This window comes from Gadus chalcogrammus, chromosome 6 (genome assembly GCF_026213295.1).
Source record: "Gadus chalcogrammus isolate NIFS_2021 chromosome 6, NIFS_Gcha_1.0, whole genome shotgun sequence".
Classification (NCBI taxonomy): domain Eukaryota; kingdom Metazoa; phylum Chordata; class Actinopteri; order Gadiformes; family Gadidae; genus Gadus; species Gadus chalcogrammus.
The window spans coordinates 25773171-25799010 of record NC_079417.1 but is presented as its reverse complement, the minus strand read 5'-3'; the positions used below and the strand labels follow the sequence as shown (position 1 = coordinate 25799010).

At 42.5% G+C, this 25840-nt stretch overlaps 3 protein-coding genes across 5 annotated transcripts; 2 read left to right on the top strand and 1 right to left on the bottom strand.

Annotated features, from left to right (window-relative positions):
* The first annotated feature begins 442 nt into the window (after nt 1-442).
* Nucleotides 443-12774, top strand: marveld2b (MARVEL domain containing 2b). Its single transcript, XM_056593319.1, is given in 16 exon segments — nt 443-547; nt 994-2284; nt 2411-2446; nt 2547-2728; nt 3211-3382; nt 3474-3524; nt 3883-3976; nt 3979-4011; nt 6090-6147; nt 6377-7076; nt 7568-7732; nt 9731-9846; nt 10312-10401; nt 11436-11607; nt 12328-12369; nt 12518-12774. Coding segments are annotated over 15 exon segments (3255 nt in total). The 5' UTR covers nt 443-547; nt 994-1039; the 3' UTR covers nt 12617-12774.
* A 97-nt stretch (nt 12775-12871) lies between these two features.
* Nucleotides 12872-20858, top strand: gtf2h2 (general transcription factor IIH, polypeptide 2). Of its 2 annotated transcripts, XM_056591793.1 has the most exons (15): nt 12872-13612; nt 14206-14269; nt 14372-14449; nt 14557-14593; nt 15334-15420; nt 15505-15555; nt 15677-15731; nt 15894-15999; nt 16275-16365; nt 17344-17539; nt 17888-17951; nt 18546-18649; nt 18804-18906; nt 19501-19540; nt 19621-20857. In XM_056591793.1, exons 2-15 carry the CDS (start codon nt 14214-14216, stop codon nt 19729-19731), a joined length of 1179 nt encoding a protein of 392 aa, XP_056447768.1. In that variant the 5' UTR covers nt 12872-13612; nt 14206-14213; the 3' UTR covers nt 19732-20857. The 2 variants fall into 2 exon arrangements, with proteins under 2 accessions (XP_056447768.1, XP_056447767.1); XM_056591792.1 differs by lacking the exon at nt 12872-13612 and having other exon boundaries at nt 13619-14269; nt 19621-20858.
* fam151b (family with sequence similarity 151 member B) lies at nt 18956-24517 on the bottom strand. 2 transcript variants are annotated; one of them, XM_056591796.1, is made up of 5 exons: nt 24334-24517; nt 23463-23625; nt 22632-22849; nt 22401-22536; nt 18956-20637 (listed from the first exon to the last, which is right to left on the bottom strand). In XM_056591796.1, the coding sequence occupies exons 2-5, from the start codon at nt 23612-23614 to the stop codon at nt 20499-20501; spliced, it is 645 nt and encodes a 214-aa protein (XP_056447771.1). In that variant the 5' UTR covers nt 23615-23625; nt 24334-24517; the 3' UTR covers nt 18956-20498. The 2 variants fall into 2 exon arrangements, with proteins under 2 accessions (XP_056447771.1, XP_056447770.1); XM_056591795.1 differs by having other exon boundaries at nt 18967-20637; nt 24149-24514.
* Between the last annotated feature and the right edge of the window lie 1323 nt (nt 24518-25840).

The window sequence follows — 25840 nt, the reverse complement described above, 5'->3', positions numbered from 1 at the left end:
GAAGTCATCTGTATAGGCTAGGAGGGTAAGGGTTCAGTCTTGTTTTAAGTGCAATATTTTTTCATAATGTCAAAATATAACACTTTCAATAAGAATAATAAGTCAAAGTTAGATCAAACTAATAGTGCACGTGGCTACCTACGCCCCTGTCTACTGCACACTCACTATCCATCTTGAAGTACATCATTTGGGTATAGAAAAATTAAGATCGAAGCGAAGCCTATGAATGTGTTAACAGATTGAGTGAACATTTTAATTTGAAATAATTAGTTACTTTTTAAAAAAAATATTTAGGCCTACATTAGGGGTCATGCTGGCCCAGTAGCATTGCAGTGTTGTCACAGAGTTTAATGAAACCAACCACACAGGTTGGACCGGCCCTCCGGCAGATGGGCGGCCCCCTCCCGCGCTCCGAGCTGATGCTTCATCAGTCGCCTTCAACCAAAACCAGCTTCACGCACAGCATAAGGGAGTGGGAGGTCACGTGGGTCGTCCGACCTGTTTGCAGAAACTGCTGCTGGCCAAGAGATCGACAGGTGGTGTAGAGGTAAATATACACAATGATATGACATTGTACTGTTAATGTTGCGTTTGAAAGCAAATCAGATTGTTTTATAGCTATGACTTACGCCTTAAAAGTTCCCATCGCTTACATTGTGAATTGTTAGTATCACAGACCCTTGGCTTTTATCGTTAGCCGAGTAGACGTGCATTTGTGTGCAGTGTGTAACGCTAAGGTTTTAGGATTGAAGGATCTACAGGGTTGCATTGCAGTTTAAAACTATCGTCACCACTGGAACCATCAGTTTTACTGCATACTTTGCTGCTTGTTGACAACCTTTAACTGTGTCATTAACAATGCCAACATTTTAATTGACCAAATTGTAGTTTATTTAACAATTTGAACAATGTTCCAGTGCAGTGTCAGTTGAAACAAGAATTCTAATTTCTTGGCATTGAGGAACGGTTTGTATTTTGTTCTTAATCTTCCAGTTGCTGCTTTCTTTCTGCTCAGAGAAAAAAAACAAAGGGATTGCCAATGTATTCAGGGTCCAATGGTTATGCTACCCGTGTTGACCATGTGCGGGAGAGCCCCTACTACGATGAGGTTCCCCTGGGCTCCTTGTGGCGGGACGCACCACCAGTACGTCCCCTGCATGACATGCAACGCGGAGCCGACATCGCCGTCAGCTCGGACCCCCTGCCCCCGCCCCCCTTGCCCGAGGCGCCTGCAGTGGGAGGCGGTCTCTACGGCGCTCCCGGCAGCGTGGGGGACCCCCTGGACCCCGACAGCCAGGCCATGGACATCAAACCCGTGCGCCGCTTTGTCCCCGACTCCGTGAAGAACTTCTTCCGCAGCAGCGGTAGAAGCCTCACCCAGGGCTGGCCGGCTCCTCCTCCTCCAGCCCCCCAGGACCCCGACCCCCTCGCCCCCTCCTGGATGCAGGAGGACAGCAACCGCACCACGCCGGGCGTCCGCTGCTCCCCTCCCCACTCGCCGCCCCCGTCCCCCTCCCTCCCCGGCTCCTACGTGGACCGCCACGGCAGCTACGCCTCCCGGAAGGAGCGGGACGGCCTGCTGCTCGGCGCAGAGGCCCTGGGCTCGGTGTCGGAGGCGCCTACCAACAGCTCGGCCATGACGTACAGCGAGCGCGTGGAGGACTACCACCTGCGCTACGCCTACATGAAGTCCTGGGCGGGCCTCCTGCGCATCCTGGGCTGCGTTGAGCTGCTGCTGGGCGCGGCCGTGTTCGCCTGCGTGTGTGCCTACGTGCACAAGGACAACGAGTGGTTCAACCTATTTGGCTACTCCTCGCCGCAGATGTACGGGGGGCTGGGCGGAGGCGCCATGAGTGGGGCCTACGGGCAGGGCGGGATTCAGTACACGGGCCCCAAGACGCCGTTCGTCCTGGTGGTGGCCGGCCTGGTGTGGATCGTCACGGTGATCATCCTGGTCCTGGGGATGAGCCTGTACTACCGCGCCATCCTGCTGGACTCGTCCTGGTGGCCGCTGACCGAGTGCATGGTCAACGTGACGCTGGGCGTGTTGTACCTGGCGGCGGGCGTGGTGTACGTGCGGGACACCACCCGCGGGGGCCTGTGCAGCACGCCGGTGTTCAACAACGGCGTGAACGGGGCCTTCTGCCGCACGGAGGCGGGCCAGACGGCGGCCATGGTCTTCCTGTTCCTCACCATGACGCTGTACTTCCTGGGCGCGGGCGTGTGTCTGATGCTGTGGAGGCACGAGGCGGCCCGCATGAGGAAGGCGGCGCTCGACCAGGAGGTGAACAACAAGAGTGTTGTGACCGAGAGGCACTCCGACACATCCGACGTTTGCTCATCATTTGGCCCACTCATCAATGAAGTTTTGTCCTAATTGTCCTTTTTATTTTGTATGTCATTGTCTCAGATGGAAACGATTGCGTCCTCCTTACCGATGTCCATAGTAAGTCTTCAGGCATAACTGTCTCTCAGTCAAATCACTAAGCATACGTTACTTACAAAACCCTAACCAGAATCTACAACCTCAAACTTTGTCCTAAAAGCTCAACGGAGGAGGTTCCCGGCCATCAGAGGCCACCCCCCTCCCCACCTTTCATCAAGATGATGCTTACAGCCAGACCAACTCCCGTGCTGGCCTGCCCATGCCCCTGGAGCCGGAGATCCTCCAGGGTTACATCCCAGCCGGGCACATCCCCAAACCCGTCATCATAGCGGACTATGTGGCGTGAGCGCTTGACTTCAATACTTTCTCACTCTAACCTTTTTATATTTTACATTCAGGGGAGTTTGCTGACACTTTTATCCAAAATGAATTACAACCAACATTCACACATTCACGGAGGAGTAAACCACGCAAGGCTACAGCCAGCTCGTCATGAGCAGTTAGGGTGGGGCATCTTGCTCACGGACACCTTGACACTCAGCTAGGAGGAGCAGGGGATCGAACCAGCAACCTTCCGGTTACCAGTCAACCTGCTCTACCTCCTGAGCCACTGCCGCCAACTATATGGGCCAAAATAATAGGAATAAAGAATTGAATAGAATAAAACTACAGTAATGGATCGGCAGTGTGAAGCACTATAAATATAGCGAATAATAATGTACGGACAGGGTTTATATGGTGATCATCAATTGTAAATGGTAATATTCAACATGGGTAAGGTAAGAAGGCAGAGATCTAACCGTGTACATTTTTTTTCCCCGCAGGAAGTATCCCAGTATCCAGTCGGAGGAACAGAGGGATCAGTATAAGGCGGTTTTTAATGACCAATATGCAGAGTACAAGGAGCTGCATGCCGAGGTTCAGGCAATAGCCAAGAGGTTTGGGGAGATGGACGAACTCATGTCCAGCCTACCACCTCGCCCCTCTAGTCAGATGGTAAATCCCCCTTATACAAACATAAACGTCACCAAAGAAACTAGAATAAATATACAGATCATTTAACCTGAATAAAATCTCTAATTTTCAGGAAAAAGACCGCATTGATGGCATTATGCTCGAATACCAGAAGAAGAAAGCTGTGAGTATACAACCTTAACCGTACACTTTTCATATTCACACGCGGGCATCCGTGGCCTACTGGCTAAGGAGTTGGACCGGTAACCGGAGGCCGGTTCAACTCCCGACCGGTAGTTAGAAAGAAAATGTGGACAGGGGGAGTAGTTGTAGAGTACCCTCCTACATCCTCATCCGCCCTTGAGCAAGGCACCTGAAACCCCCACCTGTTCCCCGGGCGGCTGCAATTATTATTTTTTTGTCAAACTAACATAATTCCAACAAATGGCAATCTCGGGGTTATAATTGAGTGTCCAATGTGTCTGGAGATGATCTGTTTGATAGATGATATATAATATTGATTATTTTAATTTTCCTTTTAGGACCCAACATTTTTGGAAAAGCGAGATAGGTGTGAATATCTGAAGAACAAACTCGCACACATCAAGTTCAAGATTCAAGAGTATAACAGTATAACTGCTGGAAAGATGGCCTGAGCAGCTCTGCTAAGAGCATTTAAACCTGAACACTACACTTCTTCCAAATGTATATGCATGCATATAGAATGTATATATTATATGTAGATACTTTTTTTTAATCAATACATTCAATTTCAAACACAAAAACTCCCAAACTCGCCATTGAAAATGTTTATTCCTGATTTAGTATTTTCCTGTGTATTTTGGTTGTTTTAATGTTTTTCTAGTGCAATGTATTCAACCCTTTGCCCTGTAACTGTAAATATATATTTTTATAATTGAAATTATGTTTGCATTGTATTATTCATTATTTTAATACTTTCATATTTTACATCTATCCACCGTATCATATGTTTACTTATGAGTGAGAGGCAGGGTGGTAGCATGCACTAGATGTATTCATGTTTTCACTACAGCAAAAGTATGTCTAGCTGAAAAATGCTGGATAGAAATTCATGGTGGCCAAGAAGGGCCAGAATCCTCAGACAAAATATGATTGATATGACATATGCCTCACTTGGATCCTAGTTGTTCATCTGATCATGAATTACAATTAAATTCCTGATTTGAAAATATCTAACATATCAATAATGTATTTATATTAAGATTTTTATATAGGTTATTTGTCAATTAACTGTTAAACCTACTTTCAAATCATTTCTTAGACCACCACTATTAGGAATTGGTGTTTTGGGGCATTTTGTTTCGTCACTTAGCTCTGCAACAATGCAGGGAAAGATTGGTCCGCTGATACAGCACACAAGGGGTCTTATCATGACAGAACCCCTGCATCATCCCAATAAGCCCATCTTATATGTGGAGAACATAGAACATTAGCAGGTTACCACCCGTCTCGCCTTGCAAACAAAACCAGTCCCAACAATGACCTTAAAACAGTTTTTCTTTTCTTTTTTTATGAACCTTTTGTGATCCCTTAAGAGTGTCCCTGAAGAAATCAAGCTTGCAACTCCCAGGAGTTTTCTTAGGAGATTACTGTTCCAAGTATTTCAACAATTTGGCTCCCAGTTTGGCTGCCCAGATTGCTGCATCAAAATGTGTTTGTGTGCCCAAGTGCGTGCGTGCGTTAATCAGCTGACAATAAGTTATTGTGTTTGTAGTTAAGATGTGTGTCTCCAGATCTCCTATTTTGTGTTCTCTGTTATGCGCTCAACAAAACGCTTCAATATGTAAACATACTAGTTTGCCTACCGTTTTGTAATCAGCAGGTCAGCCCTCCAGGAGAGGGCTGACCTGCTGATGGCTGGGCCACACCCTTGCCTTCTTATTGGCGAAGAGAGCATCCACTCACCCCGACCTACAGGTTGGGTGAGTAAAGGACACCTGTAGTGCGGTTGTGAGCGGATGCGATCTTCGCCAATAAGAATGCAAGGGTGTGGCCCAGCCATATCCCTTCCTGACGGACAATCCATATGATCCATTCCGTGCGCCAAACATCACCTGAAACCCAAGCAGACATTTGGATCGCGTTGGAGGCCAACATAATACTTACTGACAAAGTCGATATAACTCAAAATCTTTTGAGTTTTAACCGGTGAGCTCCATCTTAAGGCTAAATTATACATGCACCTTGGCTGTGATATCAGACTTCTGTTCAGTTTCAGTAGGTTACTTTGGGATACTCTCGATGGTTCGTTGATGCTGAATTATTTGGTTACCAAGTTTAACATTCCGTCTTCACCGAGCAAATCTATCAACGTGTTGAGGTTGCGGTGACGTGTTTATTAGCTCGGATATTACGACTATTAGGCCTACTTATTTTAGGTTAAACTGCATTTTTGCAATGTTAAACGGCATCAGCAATCCAAGCCGTGTCTAACTTCATGTTATTTAAATCTTTCCCTCGCCTTCCTCTTTAACGTTTAGTTTTCTATTATATCTTTATGTTTCCAGAAGCTCCTATATTAACCTAATCATTCGAAATTGGGAACCCTGTGTGTGTGTGTGTGTGTGTGTGTGTGTGTGTGTGTGTGTGTGTGTGTGTGTGTGTGTGTGTGTGTGTGTGTGTGTGTGTGTGTGTGTGTGTGTGTGTGTGTGTGTGTCGGGGGTGTGCGCTGGTTTTAAACATCATGTCATTATTAATCACAGGTAAATACAAATGCCGGCTAAGAAGCTCAGCCTGCCCCCATACCAGCCAGACACCCACAGACAGTAAGTTAACCTCCTGCACTATTGATACTGTTCCTTGCTTCTACCACCACATCGTCATCATAAATCCAGCCCCAATATTAAGGCAGATACAATTCTAATAATTAATACATTTGAATGTATTTATTCTATGTAATGTCTAAGTCTGAGTTGCAGTTGACAAAAATCCTTAAACTAACAAGGGTTAGCGTCTCAGCTAACTCGAGCTAACAACACCCCTCCCTCCCGGCAGCCATGGCAGCAGACACAAGCCCAGTGAGCGTCACTCCCAACCGGTGCTGTCCCACTACCCCGCGTCAGACTACCTCCACTACTACCGCTGGGGCTCCCCGCCCGGCGTCATCAAGATCATCAGCATCATCATCGTGATAATGTGCGTGGCGGTGTTCGCCTGCGTCGCCTCCTCGCTGGCCTACGACAGCATGTCCGGTGGAGGCCTGGGCGCCCTGGTGCCAGGCCTCGGCGGTGCTGGCTCCTACGGCGGGGCGGGATCCTACGGCAGCGGAAGCTCCTTCGGCGGGGGCAGCTCCTACGGCGGCAGTGGCTACGGCGGCGGCTACGGAGGAGGAGGCTCCTCCTACGGGAGCCAGTACATGGACCCCCGGGCGGGGAAAGGCTTCATGATCGCCATGGCGGCCATCACCTTCATCGCCGTGCTCATCATCTTCGTGCTGGTGGTGTCCCGGCAGTCGTCGTCGCGCTCGCCCAAATTCTTCCTGGCGGCCATCATCATCTCTGCCATCCTGGCGTTCATGATGCTGATCGCCACCATCGTGTTCCTGGTGGCCGTGAACCCCACGGCGCAGAGCTCGGGCTCGAACGCCTACAGCCAGATCCAGCAGCTGTGTGCCCAGTACCAGAACCAGAACCAGGCCCAGGGGATCTTCATCAACCAGTACCTCTACTCCTACTGCGTGGTTGAGCCCCAGGAGGTAGGCTCTTCCATCCTTGGGACTTCAGCCCTATATTCCTACATTTAAATATAACAATGCACTTGCTGTCAATTATTTTCAAACACAACTATCTCCTTTGGTGATATATGGTGTGATATATGCGTTATAATTGTCCCAGGACACCCTTTAACTGGTCTGCAACCTATTTCTTTGTTAGAATAGCTAGTTGAGCTCATTCTCACCGACATTTTGCATTACTGACTATCAATATGAAGCAAAAAATACACAGCATGTTGAGCTGGTATCGCTTTTTGTATCAAATTAATTAAAGTAGCTCTTCGATTCACTTGAAGAGCTCCTCTGTTGTCTTACAGCAGTGTTTGTAACTGTAATCCTCCTACTTCTCCCCTTTGCCATACACATGGCCATGATGAGGCCGTGACATTAGGCCTACTGCCCTCTCTTCCTCACAGCCTCCAACCGACCAGACTGAAACTAAAGATTCACCTGTGTCACCATGTTTCTCCCAGGCCATAGCCATCGTCCTGGGCTTCCTGATTTTCGTGGGCCTCATCATCCTGATGGTGTTCGCCATAAAGACCCGCGCCGCGCTGCGGCGCCGGGGCAGAGACCGCGTCCTGTGGGAGGAGGTGAAGAGCCTCAAGGGCGGCTTCCCCAACAGCATCGGTGAATGGGTGAGATAAACCTCACTCATTAGTAGAACCTTACCCATTCACCCAATGTAGTGCGCTGGACTGAATGCAAACCAATCAAATTTACCTTTTTATGTTTTGCATTAGACTGCCACAGACCCTAGATTTATGTACCACTTTTTAATATGAAATATGTTTCAATGGGGAAATCAAAGGGAAAAGAATTGATGCAAAACAATATTTTAATAAAGTACGGTTGAAAGAATTATGCTTTTATTTTGAGGAAGGCTGAAACTGGTAGCGGGAATAATGCACACACCAAAGACAGCCACAGCTGGGGCGTGGATGATACCAACGCCCAGCCAGCCACCCATTAGACGTTCTGGAAATGTTAGTTGGCCCTTGAAGAAAGATGTTTGTAAAACTAGCTTTGGGGCATGTTTTTTTTTTTTTAAATAAACAAGTCAGCTTACCCCTGAGTGTTAGGGGAAAAGTTTCCTGTGTCATCACAGTTTCGGTAGCATTCTGGTATGTGGTTAGAAAGTGGTGGAACCGGTTGGTCCTGGACAAAAACATTGTTGACAATTCAGACCTGACTGGTTCCTATTACAAAAATAAACTACAGTTTAAAAAGAACAAATGCAAGGAAGCCAAACAATAGTAAAGTAAGACGCATATCAAAAACATGGTTGATTAAATGTATTTATTAGTTAATCTAATGACTAATTCCACTACAATCGTTTAGCTTTTTGTTTTTAAAACCAAAATATTCCTTCCTTACTGGAAATGTTACTCTACCTCAACATTTGGCATGAGGTAATAAATTGAATTGCAATTATCATCTGCTAGAAGAAGATGTCAATGTTGGGTGTGGTGGTTGTAATCCATATGCTATGTTGGCCTGGATACTGGATACTCTGGTCTGAAACCCACCCTGTCACGACTCAGTCCACTCCATTCACCAAATGAAGTGGTCAGTTTGGCCAGAGTAGTCAGGATTGGGAAAAATTGCCACCCTTCTCCCTTGATGAGTGGGTTCTTTGTTATTGCTCTAAACTTATTAAAGAGGTGTTGAGTTTCATATGTTTGAGAAGGATCCCGTTGTTTGTTTATGGCCAGTGTCTTGGCAGGTTGGCTCAAAGATCTACCAATAAAAACAACAACTCTGTTTTCAGTTTTCAGTTCTAGAATGTTAAAGCTACCTGCAGAATAACAAACCAGATGCCATAAAATGGTTGAACTTTTTTGGAATAAATAGCACATTGAAGTAAAGACGAAACAAAAAAAATAATGATTCACGGGCCCAATAAAAGAATCGGAGAACCTTAACTCTTATGAGGTCTCCTTCTAAACCACTGTGAGCTTAAAGAGCACCTATTATGCCTTTTCGACTTTTATGACCCATAAACGTTGTTATAATGATTTATTGTCATGTTTAACCATACTAAAGTGCCAAATAATGACGTACATGATGAGAGGAAGAGTTTCCTGAAAATCTACATCGTTTTTTGTGCTGTGATTCGTGTCAGGTTGCTCTATAGGAGTCATTAATAAGAAATTAAGACCAGAAAAGTAGTATAATAGGAGATCTTTAAACACACACTCATCCACAGAGAGCTGTGCTTAAGGCCTTAAGCTAGAAAACCAAAACGGTTAGCTGCTTTAGAAATCAGCGATCAGCAGTGAATTGAGAGCTGTGGTGCATCTTGGGAAGACTTCGTTTTGGCTTCAATTCCATCAGCCTCATTTTGTTTTTATGAAGGCTTTGTTCGAAGTGGAAAAACTTGAATAATGTAGGCATGTACTGGGAAAATTCCAGAACTGTGCAGTACCAGTGACTAATGCATTTCAAACATATATTGATTTTGATGATGCTACAATATGATGCATCGAATGGAACAGGGAACCAACGCGACCATTAAAGCCATTGTTCCTTGGACTATTAGTTGTATAATTAAGCAATTTGTGTGGCCTACTTTGGCATGGTCATTTAAGTTAATGAGTTCTTAACTTATCATTCGCAATTATCTTGGCGTCTAGGTGAACAATGTGTCTGGGGAACCAGAGGTCATGCTGAACGACCCTAATGATGCGGTTTGGAGCCCCAGGACCTACCTGGACAGTCCCGACTACAACAAGCCCATATACCTACCTGGGTAAGGTTTCCTACAGTCAACACAAGAGCCGGTCTTACCTGTTTCCATGTTCAACCAGACCGCCCTGACCTCGCTTATAAGGGAACTCTGAGTTTACTGTGAGGCCTGGGCTACAGAATGTGCCTGATCCACAAGCATGTTATTGTGTTATAGTTTGGACTAAAAAATATTAACGTTCAGATTAAGAATGAATTGAGAAAATTAATCTAACTGATAAATTTGAAACTCAGATTATAAAACTGCTTGACACCAGTAACATATTTTATCAATGTTTTTGTTTGTTTGTTTTACCATTTCATTCAGTCTTTATCTATCCAGCTAGTAAAGTATTTTTTTTTTAAAGAGGCTAATGTTTATACTCTGTTCTAATCTTTACGAGTAATTAAAATATAATATCCTTAAAAGACTCCCTCAACGTACAGATTATTGAAAAGGTTGAAATGCTCTGGTGCGGCCTTTTCACAGAGACTCGGACATTACCAGCTCGCAGGGTGGCCTGAAGAAGGATTCGGAGGCCGACTCTGGCCATGAACTGGACGAAGAGGACTTCAACATGTAAGTATATCGAAAGAAATAGGGGGTTAAATATGAGCTCTACAAATGAATAGTAAGGACATTTAGGATTGTGCCAGGGCATTATTGACAGACATTGAGGACCAAACGTGTACCGTTGTCTTAGTGCCCTTATTTTATTTGGTGCCACCCCCAGAATGCATGTAACTGAATGACTTGCAGCTGTGTACCACACATGTCGCAATGTGCCGAAGGACAGCCCCCTTCCAAGAAAGGTAGTGGCTAGAAAAACACATATTTGTGATGTTGATTGGACTGAACTGCCACTGTGAAAGGTCTTGGCAAACTTGTTAAACCTTGAAAGGAAAAACTAGTGCATGGTTCGTCAACACAATATATTTCCAAATTATTTGCTGACAAACTGTATGAATTGTTTTTGTCTCGCTTTTCGTAAAATATGACCAAACCGCTATCCTCCAATATCAGCTCCATATGAATGTGAATAATAGGAAACAGATAATGTTTCTGTTAACCTTTACTAGTGGTAGTCAAAATAGAGTTTGTTTTCAGGCCAAACATGGATCTTAGATTTCACAAGGACAACATTGTATTGCCATAATGAGATGATCACTTATAGTAACGCAGAACTGTACGGCCCAACTGGTATTAACTGGCTTCTCCTACATGACAATTGAGTTATCATTTAAACCAAATATATTTCTATGCAAACATGAATAAATAACTCAGAGATTCCTGCTAATGATATCCAACTTTGAAATAATATCTAATTTCTAACATTGTCAATGACTCTGTCCACCTTAAACTATTTTGCAAATGGTTAAAAAGTATGTGGTAGACGTAAACATTTTTTGAGCATGAACATGACCCCTTTACTTAGATGGACAAAGTTACATGTTATGGGGTTAACCTATGTCAAATGTTCACCGTATCTTATTAATTTAATAAAGTAATCAGATCAGGTAATCGGAGGCGAGAAAATCTGATATTGAACGAACGAGATGACTGCAGGGGAAAGAATTTTAATTATTGATCGTCTTTTACTTTTTCTTCATCAGGGACTTTCCGCCCATCATGGATGAGCAGGAGCGCTTGGACTACAAAAGGCAGTATGACAAGGACCATCAGGAGTACAAGGGCATTCAGGCTGAACTGGAGAACCTGAACGCTGGTCTGGCTGATCTGGACCGGGAGCTGGACCAACACAAAGAAGGAAGCCCTCAGTTCCTGGTAAGGCGCTGTAGTAGAAAACCAATTCAGGGAAGTGTGAAGTTAGTGTACTGACATGTTTGTATGCTTTTTTTTAATACACTGAGGCACCTTATTACAATTTAAAGTACATGTCTTTATCATTGAAATGTTTTAATGCCTCAAAAACGTATATTATTCAAGTTGTTAGTTATTAGTATTAAGTAGAAAGCAGACTTGCCAACTGTCATTCAATTGTAATTTATTGACATGCTACAGTACTAGACTAGAGATGGAGAACAACATTAACATTCGTTTATTGGAATATAACTTTTATACATACGCACGCAATATTTTAAGATACGGTTCATGCAGTGTATTGCAATGACAAGTAGTATGAATTAGATCTGCTGCTGGAATGACTCACAGAATACCCAACAGAAACTTGCATTTTCGATCAATGATATAAATGATGACTACATTTTATGATAATTAATAAAGATAACGACGGCCCTGCTGATGCTTATACTTATTTTCAATACCACAGATGCAGCAGAATACTCTATCCGGGATTTCCTAAAACAAAAACATAATTCAACCAATAATGGTTGATTGGACTTGTAAATCCTCACGGATGCATGCATGTGGTGGATGGTTTCAGAAGGGTTCCGAATCTAAATTCTCCATGCATGTCAAATGTATTCATGTTGCACTGTTCTGATTGTTGGTCTGATGAGTTTTTGTGTGTTTGTTTTAACCCAGGATGCCATGGATGAATACAACAGGCTGAAGAATATAAAAAAGGCAAGGACATTTACTACAACTAAACATGCATTATCCAATCAATCTGTTTTCTTTCAAAATAAAAAGCAAACACTTCTATTTTGTATTTCAGTGGCACACATTTAGATTGATTTATTCATGTTCTTTTTTTTTATATCTCTCTATTTAGTCGGCAGATTACCAAATCAAAAAGCAGAGGTGCAAATATCTCAAGTCTAAACTGTCGCACATCAAGCGGAGGGTCAGTCAGTACGACCAACGGCCCTGATCCCTGACCGCTGCACCGCCCAGCTTCTACAAAACCCCTGGTCCCATTCTATGGATTGATTTTAGATTTGAATGTTTTTACTTGCCTTATGTTCTAAAATTTTAACATGAGTGATTTTAAATGTATGATGAGGATTTTATTCTCTGTAGTTCCAGCCTTTTTTTTTAAAAATTAAAATACAAGGTTTTTGTATTGACCTGTAATGGCTAACTCACCAGTTCAGTGGTTTAGATTTGTATAAAATGGGTAATGAACAAAAGGAATTTATTTTCTTGACGCAGGTTATGCGCACTGACGCGCATCATTTTCAGAGAGCGATATACAATTTTATTTTATTTTTTGCAGCTTTTGTGTTGTCCTTCTACATGGTCTTTATCACCCCCATGATCAATCAGGGTTTTGAATAAATCAGCTATTTGTACTGATATTTTTTACATGAAGACATCCCCTTCCAAAGCCAAGTAGGTTTGGCTTTGGTTGACAGTTTTATCGAAGTGTTTTTATATAAATCATTTAACTGTAGTAGGCCTATTCTGAAGTTATTGCAATTTATGTAGCAGCACGACCAAAATCAAATATATATGTATCATACAATAAATGTTTATTTAGTTATTATGTCTCTCAATGTGTTTTTTATTTGAATCGTTTGTGAGTGGGAAACTCAAGTTACAAATGGTAAAAGCAGCTTAAGGGTTATCTTAAAGATCCTATATTCTGCTTTTTTAGGGTTATTAATTGCATTTTGGGTTACTTCTAGAATAGGGTTAAATGCCTGTATGTTATAAATACCCCTTATTCTCACACTGGGGAAAAGTCGAAAAGCATGATATATCACCCCTTTAATCTATATTTTTCTACAGGTAAAATCCATGAGTTAAAAAGGGATCACCTAAACGTTCAATAGAGGGCGCACTTGTAACAAAGTAGATCCACAGCACCCGAAGAAGAGCATTGAAGGAAATACAGTATTGTGTTGAGTATTGTGTCAAACGAGGGGTAAGTTTTACTATCTGAAATGGCTACATTGTTAAACACATCTAGTTCATGTCTGGCTACAATGTTTAGCAGATCTAGTTCAGATCAGGAGAGTCTAAACCACCCTTTGGATGTATTTTAATTTAGTTTTCAAGGAAGAGTGATGCAAGGCTTATTAGGCTCTATGCTTGCTTAGTGATGAGCATTGCACGGTTTGATTGTATTGAAGGCTGTATAATGTTAGAAACGAAATAATTATATATTTATATGACCCAGTGCGAGGGATATCGTTTAATTTACGCATGCGAGGGATAAGGTGTCAACCCTGAATTAACTTCGATTTCAGATGTTCAAACCATGTCCCAAACATGAACCTTTTCTGGATATAGATTGATGCAGATTAAAATACATCCGAGCAGTGTATTTACCTTGATAGGCTTCTATAAGGGGTTCATTATTATATTTTAAGTTCAACACCTTCGCCACCATATGCACTAATCTTTAAAATAACAACTTGTAAAGTAGTAATGCTGAACCTTTGATTGAGATCTTCATTCTAGCGAAGCTGCGATTGCTTTTCTAGATGTATATTCATACTCTTATTAAACTGTCAGGAGAGATCATGGATGAAGAACCAGAAAGAGCCAAACGTTGGGAAGGAGGCTATGAAAGGACATGGTAGACAATCGAGACATCATCTCGCACATAACAAACATTGAGCTTCTGTGCCTTTTGGATAGTAGCCTAAGTATTTCTTTTATTTCTTTTTTTGACCTGTAGGGAAGTGTTGAAAGAGGATGAATTTGGGTCACTCAAAGCTACTGTGGAGGAAATATTGTTTCAATCCAAAAGAAAAAGGTATGCAAGCACAATCATTTGCCATATTCTAGCGCTTTTTTTTATTGCCTCAGAAATTTCAGGAAACTGATAAAATAATATAGGCTATATATTTTTAACCCACCTAGAGCATTGGAGAGCCATGGACAAGTGCGGCTTGGGATGGTTAGTATTATTGATGCTGTGTTTTAACCATATGGTGTTTATCGTCATTAATAACTCGACTTTGAATAAATAAGCAACTGGGATTTGATTTGAGTTCACCTTTATAAGTAGGGGTTTTAAACGGGTTGTGAAAGAATTGCAACGATCTCTGCATTACACCATCCTGGCTGGAGGTAAAACCACAACTTGTTTATTAAATGATATGAGTCAGAAGTGAGGTGATGCAGTTGATCCTTAAATCGTCCAACATAAAAATACAGAATAATTTAAGGTAACGCTTTATAATAAGGTGCCATAATAATAAATAGCAAACTATTCATTACCTAACCCTTTGTTAATATTTGTTAATTGTTACAGAAATATCTATTCGGCACAAGTTAATAGTTATAGGTGTGTTAGGGTTAGGGTTGTGTGTTAGGGTTATGCAAACAACTATTATTAAATTAATGATGAAAAAACGATTAACTTGTGCTAAATAGATATTTTAGTAACAATTAACAAATATTAACAACGGGTTAGGTAATGACTAGTTGGCTATTAATTATTATTGCACCTTATTATAAAGTGGTACCTAATTTAATTTAGCATCGTCACTTACTGTGTCTTCATCATGACCAGAGAGGACGAATATGAAATAAAGTAATACTGTCTGTATGTGTGTGGTGTATGTATGTGTATATATATATATATATGTATATATATATATATATATATATAAATCCTTTGATTCTTTGTCTTAGATGCGGCATCTTTATGTTGTGATCGACTCTTCGAGAACAATGGAGGACATGGACTTAAGGCCAAACCGCCTCAAAGCCACTCTGAAGGTAGCTAGGGTTAAGGTTTTCTAGATAAGGTCATGAAACTCAACATTTTTACATTAAACATATACATTTGTGCTTCCTCTCCAGCTGATGGAAGCATTCGTGGAGGAGTATTTTGATCAAAACCCCATCAGCCAGGTAAGGTACAATTATGGTACAATTCACTTTTGTCCCTTTTGGTATAATAAAAATGTACCACATTTAAAAAATAAAGTCTGTATGTGAATGAGTGAATGACTTCTGTCTGCTATCCGTCTAGGTGGGTCTGATCACAACGAAGAACAAAAGAGCAGAGAAGCTGACGGAGCTTGCAGGTGTGAGAAGAAAATGTAACCGTTGTCGGCGCAACATGACGTTGAACATTTCTCAAATTGGTGTTCATCAGGTTCCTCTTGTAGTTTTTGTGCTTGGAGCTTGCACCCAAAGCTCCCCCTGATTTGGTGGTGTGATGACCTGTGTCTGTGCTTCACAAACAGGGAATCCAAAGAAGCACTTGGCTGCCCTTAAGAAGACAAGGGACGCGGCTTGTGTTGGCGAACCATCTCTATACAACTCTCTCAATCTGGCCATGCAGACACTCAAGTACGTTTGGGTTGGTAAAGTCTGTATTTATATATATGTATATACATATATATTTATACACTTTCGTCAATCATTTGTCTGTTCGTATATACGTGACCTTTTTATCTGACCTTTCATACAAATTTTTATAATTTTCATAAAAATATGTCATCTAATATCGATAGCTTATATTAGTCAGCAATCTCATGAAACCATCTGCCTTCCAAGCGGTCCCAGCTGGGGTTGTGGACCCCACCTGGAGATGTATTTAAGTTGTTGACCCTTTGTGTCTGAAGGCACATGCCTGGACACACCAGCCGGGAGATTGTGGTCATCTTCAGCAGCCTCACCACGTGTGATCCAGCCAACATATATGAGCTGATTAAGGTAAAGCTGGACCCTGGTTAGAACAGTACCACAAAAATGCTTCTATTGTAATAGTGTGTAGCGTGTAAATGTGTCTGGTTAGAATGTGAGATGCTAACCAAATTCAAACACAACTGAAATCCTACAATATATATGTTCATTATTTATGTCATTAATAATAACGAACAGTATGTTCAATATAAGTGTATTTCTACAGTAGCCAGTCTAAACAGAGCTGATTTGAAACCTTTAGACACTTTTCAAGTTTACTTCTGCCGGCCGATTTGGGTTTGACTATTATTCATTTACATTTCCCCGCCTCCAGCTATATTACTGGTCAAAAAGCATTAAGTGAAAGAAAGTGAAACGCCCTCTCTGCCTTCAGACTTTTTAGATATTAATCTTAAGTCTGATTTGTGAGAGTGCACTAATACTTACTACCAATATATATTCTTGATACAATCAGTGTCATATTCCTTAAAATGTATTTCTATGAGCTGTTTCACTAAGTCAGGACTTTACGTCAAAGCAGAAACTAACATGAAATCCTAAAATTGGGACCTCTGACTAAATCAACCAATGACCAATATCGCCAGAAAAAGAGTCAAATCAGTGGCAATGAAGATCCATTCTTCAACGTTATATTGTATATGTTCATGTTCTATATCTGAAAACCTAATCAAAAAAGAAAAGGGGAGGGACCATGGCGGGAGAAGCCAAAAGTATTAACAAAGAGAAGGAATACAGGCAGTTGCCATGGGGTTGAGATTAATGGTTTAAAATGACGTGTTATTTGTAAGGTAAGGAAGGGATCATTTATGAATTGCAAGTAATAATGCTACATTTTTCATGTTTTATTCAGACTATTGCTAAACCAATCTCTGCAACCTAAAGTGTACATTTGCCTGTCCTTCCAAATTAAGTAAGAACCGACTGACATGCTGTTAAATCCCTTTGTGCTGAAGTGCTGAATCCAAAGTGTTGCTGTTCTCTCCCCAGACCCTGAAATCTCTGAAGATCCGCGTGTCTGTGATTGGCCTATCGGCAGAGGTGCGCGTCTGCACGGTGCTGACCCGCGAGACGGGAGGAACGTACCACGTCTGCCTGGACGAGAGCCACTTCAAGGAGCTGCTCATGTTCCATGTCAAGCCTCCGCCGGCCAACGCCCAATCAGAATGCTCCTTGATACGCATGGGTCGGTGTGCTCATGTGTGCGTCTCACAAACACTTAAACACTCACAAACGTCATTAAAGGAAGATAATTGCAAGATCAGACTTTCTTTGGCCGTGTGGTCGCTTCCCAACATAGTCCCAGCAACAGGCATTTTCATTTTCCATTTGTTCATTTAGCGGATCCTTTTTGACCAAAAGACTTACAATCCAAGCAAATGAAAGCATATGATCCGAATCTACAAAAAAACAATATTGCTGCACAACCTGGTATAATGCAGTCCTTCATCAAGTCCTTTGTTGACCGACTGGAACGTGTTTTGCAAAAAATCGATAGAAAATCTATATTCAACCCAACCATGTGTGTGCGCAGGTTTTCCACAGCACACCATCGCCTCCATGTGTGACCAGGACTCCAAGCCGTCCTTCAGCATGTCGTGAGTGACGCACCCGTCCTGTTTCAAGACCTGATGAAATGTTGCCTTTTGCCTTGGGCCAGTTCCCAGTTACTCTCATCACCGAATATCGTTAAGATGGTGCAGTTCTTTTGAAAGGGACATGCTTTGATATCTGGAAACATTAAAAGTCCCATTACGGAACTTGGCTTTTTAATGATTCATTAATAATAATTTCAGACTTCTGAGTTTTTAAGAGACAGGGAAGGAAATAGCAGGAGAGAGCAAGATTTAGAAAATGAAACCCAGAAAAACGTCTGCTCCCGCCCTCCGGATTCAAAAGGTGGTGCGTTCACACAACTGTGATTGACAGGCAAGATGAATTCCCCCGAATCAATCAGGGATGAGATTGGGTCAGAAATGACCCATTAAGAGTCTAAACTCCCAATGGTCTCATACAAAGGTACCGTCTATTCTGCAGTCTATACAGAAATTCTCACAGAACAATTCACTCAGCAATAGCTGACCGACGATGGCTATGGCATTTCTTACTTACGAGCCTCCAGTAATAGCTCTTAAATGGTACCTACTTCACCTTTTGCGTCTGATGTATGTGGTTTGCTCTGGTGCTCCCAGCCACCTGGACAGCACCAGTGAGGTGGGCCTGTCTCTGGGAGGATACTTCTGCCCGCAGTGCCATGCCAAGCACACAGAGCTACCGGTGGAGTGCAAAATATGTGGTATGTACGCTTGTATGGTTATGTCTGAGAGGGAATACAATTAAAAACACATACGCACGCGCACATGCACACATACACCCCTACCTACATGCATGTAAAGCAGTGTTGTTATTATTATGGTGATACTAGTGTGTGTTCCCCCCACGTTTGGCAGGTCTGACCCTGGTCTCGGCCCCCCACCTGGCCCGCTCCTTCCACCACCTTTTCCCCCTGGAGGCCTTCAGGGAGACGCCCCTAGAGGAGCTCCCAGCTGACAGGTCTGAGAACACCCCCCCGCTCCCACAGCCATAGCCTCTTCCTCACGTCCATGCTGCTATTACATAAAGATCCCATGTCATGCTTTTTAGGGTTAATAACTGCATTTGGGGGTAATACTAGTTACATGCCTGTATGTTAGAAACACCCCTTATTATTCTCACTCTTCATTGCTGCAAAACCAATTTCAGCATCATTCAAAAACAGTCTGATTTGTATGTCGCTTTAAGGCCCCCCTCCCGAGTAGCCCATTCTGCTGTGATTGGTCGAACGCTTTGCACGTGTGTTGGCAAATTCCCAACCCCGAGAAGTTGTTAACATTGCGGGTAGCCGGGACTTCTGCACTTCAGCACCACTGCACAGTCTGACGTAACACTGTAACGGAAGTAAAGTTTGCGCTCAAATGAGCGGTTTCACACACTTGTTGAGGGGCGTTCTCGGTGGGCGTGAACATTACCCCATGGCTCCGACTTATAATTTTCTAGCTTAGCATACGTTTAACATGTGTACATACGTCATATCAGTCGAAAGCAAAGGGAAAAGCCGAAAAAGCATGATATCACTACTTTCAACAGTACTTCTGCCTTTCGTTACAGGTTCTGCCACGCCTGTCAAGGAAAACTGAAGGACAAAATAGTATGTTTTTGTTCTCATAGCAGATTTAAGAGCAGTGTAACTGACGAGAACATGATTTTGACTGTACTTTCGCTTTCTAGGTGTTCACGTGTCCTTTTTGCAGCGGTGTGTTCTGTACAGAGTGTGACCTCTTCATCCACGACTCTCTGCACTGCTGCCCCTCCTGCATTAACTCACAGCACTCCAATTGAGCTCTGTGGAAATAGCAGTACACGCTTAGACATTTTGAAGATAATGAGAAGAGCTGCCGTGAGAATTTTCATCTGATCGGCAAGAGTTTGTTCTGTAGTCAAAAGTATTACCATATGTATGTTTCCTTTTTTGGGATTATTTGTCACAGCAGTATACTATACCAGTGGACACAAATACAAGATGGGTGAATTCTGTTTCTGGAACCTCGAAACATAAAGCATCCATTAGGCCTATAGGTGGAGGTAAAATATGCCCGTCAGTGGTTTTTCTAGAATAGTATAGGGGATGGCAAAAGGCTAGTGTACAGAAGCATTATTTTGTTTGATATGTGATATCTGTATGGAACCTTTCAGAATTAAAATAAGATGATTTATTTTTAAATGCCTGAATTTGTACCAAGGAAATGTTTTTTCGCAGCAACAGAAGTAAATCACAGAACTGTCATTTATGTTTTACAAATGTTCATACTGACTTCACAAAGCTGAAAAACATAATTTACACTTTATAAAAATGATTAACTATACAAACCGATTTATAAGTACTCTTGAGGTACACACAAAAATACAACTGCATACGTTTAGATTCATTTGGATATTGTAGCTTTCGTTTAAATGAAGTAATGAACAAACTAAAAGATGGGAAGAATATCAATTATTATGACTAGAGTTATGATTTGGACCCTCAAGTATTTTTCTTTAAATTCATTCAACATTGTAATGGGATTTGTGTGGAATGTCAGTTTAATTTCATTGCATTTCTTTGAACCTTAAGCATTGCATAGCTCTAATCTTTCCGAGTCCGGTAGGTCATAATAGATTTTACTCCTCCCAAAATGTCTTCGGTATGGCAGTAGGTCCTCGACAGCAAACACATCCTCTTGGCCAGTCCATACAGTGAGATTATACCTTTGATATTAAAACACAAATTATTGCTCAGTTGACATGCATGACACATAAACATGCATGTCTTATGAGAACAAGAGATATTTTGCAAAAAGGAACGGAAACTTCAACCTAAAGCTGTTGTTTTGGTATCTTTAGTTTGTAAACCAACGATGAAAGGAGAGAGATACGGATAAGCAGGGGTAGAATTAGGGAGCAGGCCAGTAGAGCTCAGTTCGAATATTTTGGTTATATTTTGTGTCAAATTATTGATTTCTATAGTAATTAGCTGCGTAATAAGCAGGATAATGAACAGGGTCAATATGTTAGGGATAATGTATAGAACACCTGTCATTATCGGTACAATAAGCCCCGACACTTGCTTCGCCCTGAAGAGGCTTATTTTCGATAAGGCCGGCGACGTTCTCTACATTATCCCGCTTATTACACAACTACTTGCCAAAACGAAAAAATTACTTCACACAGTGTGTCTTTTTACAATTACCTTTGACTTTGACGTCGCTTAGCAACCAAATCTGCTGGGATTGATAAATTACCGGACTACTTGCGGAGTGATACCAAAGACGTGAATCAGAGGCAAAAAATGGACTTTCCTTTACAGCGCTCATTATATGCTTAGCAACAGTCAATTAAGTAAGGGATAATGTATAGAACGCCGGTCATTAACAGGAAAATAAGCCCCGACAGGGCGAACCGGACACCGGCGCGAAGTGGAGCTGGCTTGCTTCGCCATGAAGGGGCTTATTTCGATAATGACCAGCGACGTTCTAGACATTATCCAGCTTATTACACAGCTACTTGCCAAAACGAAAAAATTATTTCACTTACACACTTGTGAGGTGTGTAAGTGAAGTACCAGTATTCGTAGTGTTGATCAGCAGAGAAATAGTCTGCCAAAGACGTTGACGCCGCTTAGCAACCGAGTACGTCGGGGTTGATAAGTTACCTGACTACTTGCGGAGTGCTACAAAAAAACGCAAAAAATCCACTTTCCTTACCAGTGGTTTCACCGTTATACTTTGCAACGGTGAATTATCAAACATAATTCACAGCCGGAAGTTGTGAAGGGCCCATGCAAGTGAAAGGAGCATTCCATGGCATTGAGAAGAGCCGTGTATTAACGAAAAATAATTCACAGCCGGAAGTCGGGAAGGCCCATGCATGTGAACGGAGCGTTCCGCAGCATTGAGAGGATGCAAGATAATCTTGTATAGAATAAATACACTAGAACACCATAGAAACATTTTTAATGAAAGGGAAAAATCCCATCCAATGTCTACTCATCATACTACAAATATGTATAATCTCAAAAAGGTGTGTTGGTATGACTGTAAAATGCTTGAACATTAATGTGGGATCCTCAAAAGCTATGATTTACAAGCTGACCAAAGCACTTGTGTTCAGACAGCCTCACAATTAGATTTGTTTCAAAATTGTACAAGTGCAATAGCCCTAATAAAAACTCCACGGCCACTGCATTATAAAATTAATATCAAATATCAAATCAGCCAATCACGTGGCATCAACACAATGCACAAATGATGCAAACGTGATGGTTGTTTAAGAACAAAATATCCGAAAGGGGAAGAATTATGCTCGGAGTGACCTTGACCATGGAATGATTGTGAGTGCCAGGAGTAGTTCAAGTTCTCAATCACACCACTTAAACTGCAGACCATCACTCCCTTTTGCCTGTATGGTCCCCAAAGAAAGCATCTAACGGACTCATTCGCACTCTGGCTCCTGGCTGACTGTGAAGATGGTACCTGTCTGACTGCTGCAGCAGCCACTTCATCTGGTCGAAGGACTGGGCTAGCAGGGCGGCTCGCACTGGGAAGGTGACCGGATGACGCAAGCCCCGGCACGCGTCTTCCATCTGACGCACCATGGCCCAGCTGTAACCTTTAGCACACAACACAGGAGAACATGGATTTACGTTTGATTCTGTTTTTGGTTCTAATGAAGGTTTGCCACCACCTCTATGGTGTCCTCCCCACCTGGATTGTCTGTCCCAGCAGACCAGCCTGTGGTCCATCCGAGGGACAACACGACGGGAGAGGCCCCGGAGCCCACCGCGTCCAGGAAGGCCTGAGCCTCCAGTGGGGTGGTCGTGCCTTGGGGCCCTGGGAGGATGTCTGCGTTGAGCCACATCGGGGCCCCCCAGTCCCCCGACACTTTCTCCAACAAGGCCAACGACGGAACCACAGCTTCAAGGCTGTGCAAGCAAAGGGGCACAAATCAGTGGCCCCGAAGGAACTTTATCAAAGAGTGTAATAGCATGTGCCAACACAGGTGTATCTCATGACGTTAAAAACCCAAAACAACTTATAGGTTTGATGAAAACGGTTCGTAGTGCTATCGATGATCCTGCTCAAAATCTCCAAATCTCCAAATCTCTAACATTTTCTGAGATTTGGTAATGATCTGATGATTTGGTCATCAGATCATGTTAACTTAATAATTAATGCAAAAAACATATTCCAATACCTGAACTACTTTTTTTGGTATTTTTCTCCCACATTATTAAAACGTAGGATATCGGGTAAACATGGTCTCAAATTGCATTCTATGGGTTAAATCAATGCATTTCCTGTTATTGGAAGTGGGGTTTACCATGTGACCGCAATCAATTGTTCGGGCACTTTGTTTAGTGGTTGCATTAGCTTTAAGGGAGTTACAGTCGCCTATGCAATGAAGAATGAACAGAGCAGCGACTGTCTTGTAAGACAACCCTTAAGATCCTGCTTTTTAAACAAATGTGTTTCCAGAATACATCACTTCAATGTTCCCCCTCTACATTTCATCAGTGTATTCCAGAGTTCACAAACCTCTTAAAGTCCAGTTTGATCCCCTTGTTGTTCTGCTTCTTCACTTCTTCCAACCACTCCTGCAGTGTGATGTCACTGTCCCTCATGGGAGGATGGGCCATAATTGGCTCTTTGGGCTCATTTCCTCTCATGAGTATGTCCGCCTCAATCATGTGACAAGGTCCTAGAGGTAAGATGTTCAACTTTATTAAATGTTTTGCATCAAACTGGACAACACTGAGTCGAGGGACCTCAACTCAGCATTCATTGTCTTAATACAGAGAAGAAAAACAGTCCTCCTTCGCTCATGACAAACTTTGTGTAAATCCGTGCATTACTGAGATTTCTTGTTAAAAGATTGACCAATGGAATAACATGTTATTTGCTCTGATGCCCATTTTGGCACCAATTTCATCACTGGAGGGTGGGATCCCTCTTTCTGAGTTCCTTCTCAAGGTTTCTTGCAGGATTTGTTGTTCCTTAATCTTTGGGTGAGGGAGTGTCATAAATGTGGCCTATGAAGTACTTTCAGACCATCTTTGATTAAGGACCATACAAAAATATTGAAATGACTTGACAAACAAACACAGATGCGGGTGAAATCATTACCGCAACAAAAGGAAGTAATGATTATAACATCAAATTAGGCCTATGTATGTCCTATGTAGGCTATAGAAGAGGTTGAAGCCCTCAAGTCATGTAAATACCATTCAAAGCAGCTACGACCTTGTGCTTGCTGTTGGTCGCATGGGACCACTGGATGTGTGAAGCATCATCTTCTTGAATTTGCCCAAGATTAATGAAATAATCCAGCGTCGGATCCGTCATCCTAGTGAGTGGGTATCGATATAAAGCTCTAAAACATTAAGAACATGACACACGCTTAACCTACTTTATATGTTGTTATTTTCGCACTGGAGGTATGCCGTGTTCTTTTTGGAAAAAGTCTGCCGAATTAGGATCGCTTTAACTCACTTTATTTGGTAATGTTTTTGACTAGTCTATGACGCAAAAGGAGGGGAATTGTATGGGCACGAGTGGAGATACACTTAGTAGGGAATTTGAAGGAGGCGTTACCTGGGCTATGTATTGTGACTTATCTACTGGGCAGGCGTGGACTCAGTTATGTGCTCTGATTGGCTAAGCATGGTGCTGAACTCCCGCCCCCCTGGATACCCGTATGTGTCTTTATGCTGTCCCTTGCGGCTATCTGTTGGCATTGCAACTTTGTTTGTGGCTATGTGCGGGAATTACACTTGTTCTTGTGGCCGCGTCTGGGTCTCTCGAACATCTTGACCGCTCGTATCTCTAGAATTGACACATGATGAATGGCCTCCTTTATGAGCTGGACGCCTCCCTAGGCTTCGGATCCCTCCTTAGCGTGAGAAAGAAGCCTCTTTTAATTGGCATGGGCATATGTGGCCTGTTGGTATGAATGTGTGAATTATGTTACAGGTACCTCTTAAAACATTTCCTCTCCATATAAATACAACTCGAGATAAAAACAAACCAATCTTCTTCTGTTGTTTACTGGGCTTCTTAATGCGGCATAAAGGCGCTTCACCGCCATCCCCTGGACTGGAGTGGGCCTCAATATCTGCCTTGGGAAGGAAAAATATATGCCTAACTGTATGGTCACTGGTAAATTGGGCCGTTCAGAAGCCACAAAAAATCATATCAAGTGATGGACAGAGAATTCGACAAATTACAAACCAATGCAATTTTTATTTTCTTGGCTCATGATAGGCCTCTGATCTTTGTAGGCCCTAAACCAAAAATCACATTGTTTTGGGCCAACACCATTCGGGGAGCCTATCATGAGCCAGTATAGAAGATAATCTTATATATTAAATGCTGCAGCTCATGATAGGACTCCGATCTTTGTAGGCCCCAAACAAAAAATCACATTGTTTTGGGCCTACACCGATCGGGGGGCCTATCATGAGCCAGTATTAAAAGAAAATAATAATGCAATACTGCAGCTCATGGTAGGCCCCTGATCGTCGAAGGCCCTGGGACTTCAGCCCAGGTAAGCCCGTGCATTAAGGCGGCCTTGGACATACTGAAACACTGTGTACTATGAGTGTGTTACAATGACCAGTGTAGCAGCAGTGCAGAGATAACTGGTTCTCACGTTTCCAAGCGAGGCCCACTGCAATCTCTCTGTTAAAACCTTTGCCAACCACCTCAACAAGCAGTCTACCCTTGTCAACCTTATCTAATATCTTAAGGTATATTTTTTTACAGACCTCAACTTTAATGAATCAATTTTGTCTAGCCCAAATCAAACCATTCGTTTTCCATGACTTAAAGAAAGTTGGACAAGCATTTATCTCCTGCCGCCTATAAACTCCTTTTAAGAGTCTCTTAGTTTTGGGGTGAGGGTTAGTTTCTTTGTT

Coding starts and splice junctions, on each gene's coding strand:
- gtf2h2 (XM_056591792.1), top strand. CDS start 14,175: ATGTATATTCATACTCTTATTAAACTGTCAGGAGAGATCATGGATGAA. Junction 14,450..14,556: donor TTTCAATCCAAAAGAAAAAG/GTATGCAAGCAC, acceptor TAACCCACCTAG/AGCATTGGAGAGCCATGGAC. Junction 15,421..15,504: donor GCCTCAAAGCCACTCTGAAG/GTAGCTAGGGTT, acceptor CTTCCTCTCCAG/CTGATGGAAGCATTCGTGGA.
- fam151b (XM_056591795.1), bottom strand. CDS start 24,269: ATGACGGATCCGACGCTGGATTATTTCATTAATCTTGGGCAAATTCAA. Junction 22,850..23,462: donor ATCAAACTGGACTTTAAGAG/GTTTGTGAACTC, acceptor TTGCTTGCACAG/CCTTGAAGCTGTGGTTCCGT. Junction 22,537..22,631: donor TGCTGGGACAGACAATCCAG/GTGGGGAGGACA, acceptor TGTGTGCTAAAG/GTTACAGCTGGGCCATGGTG.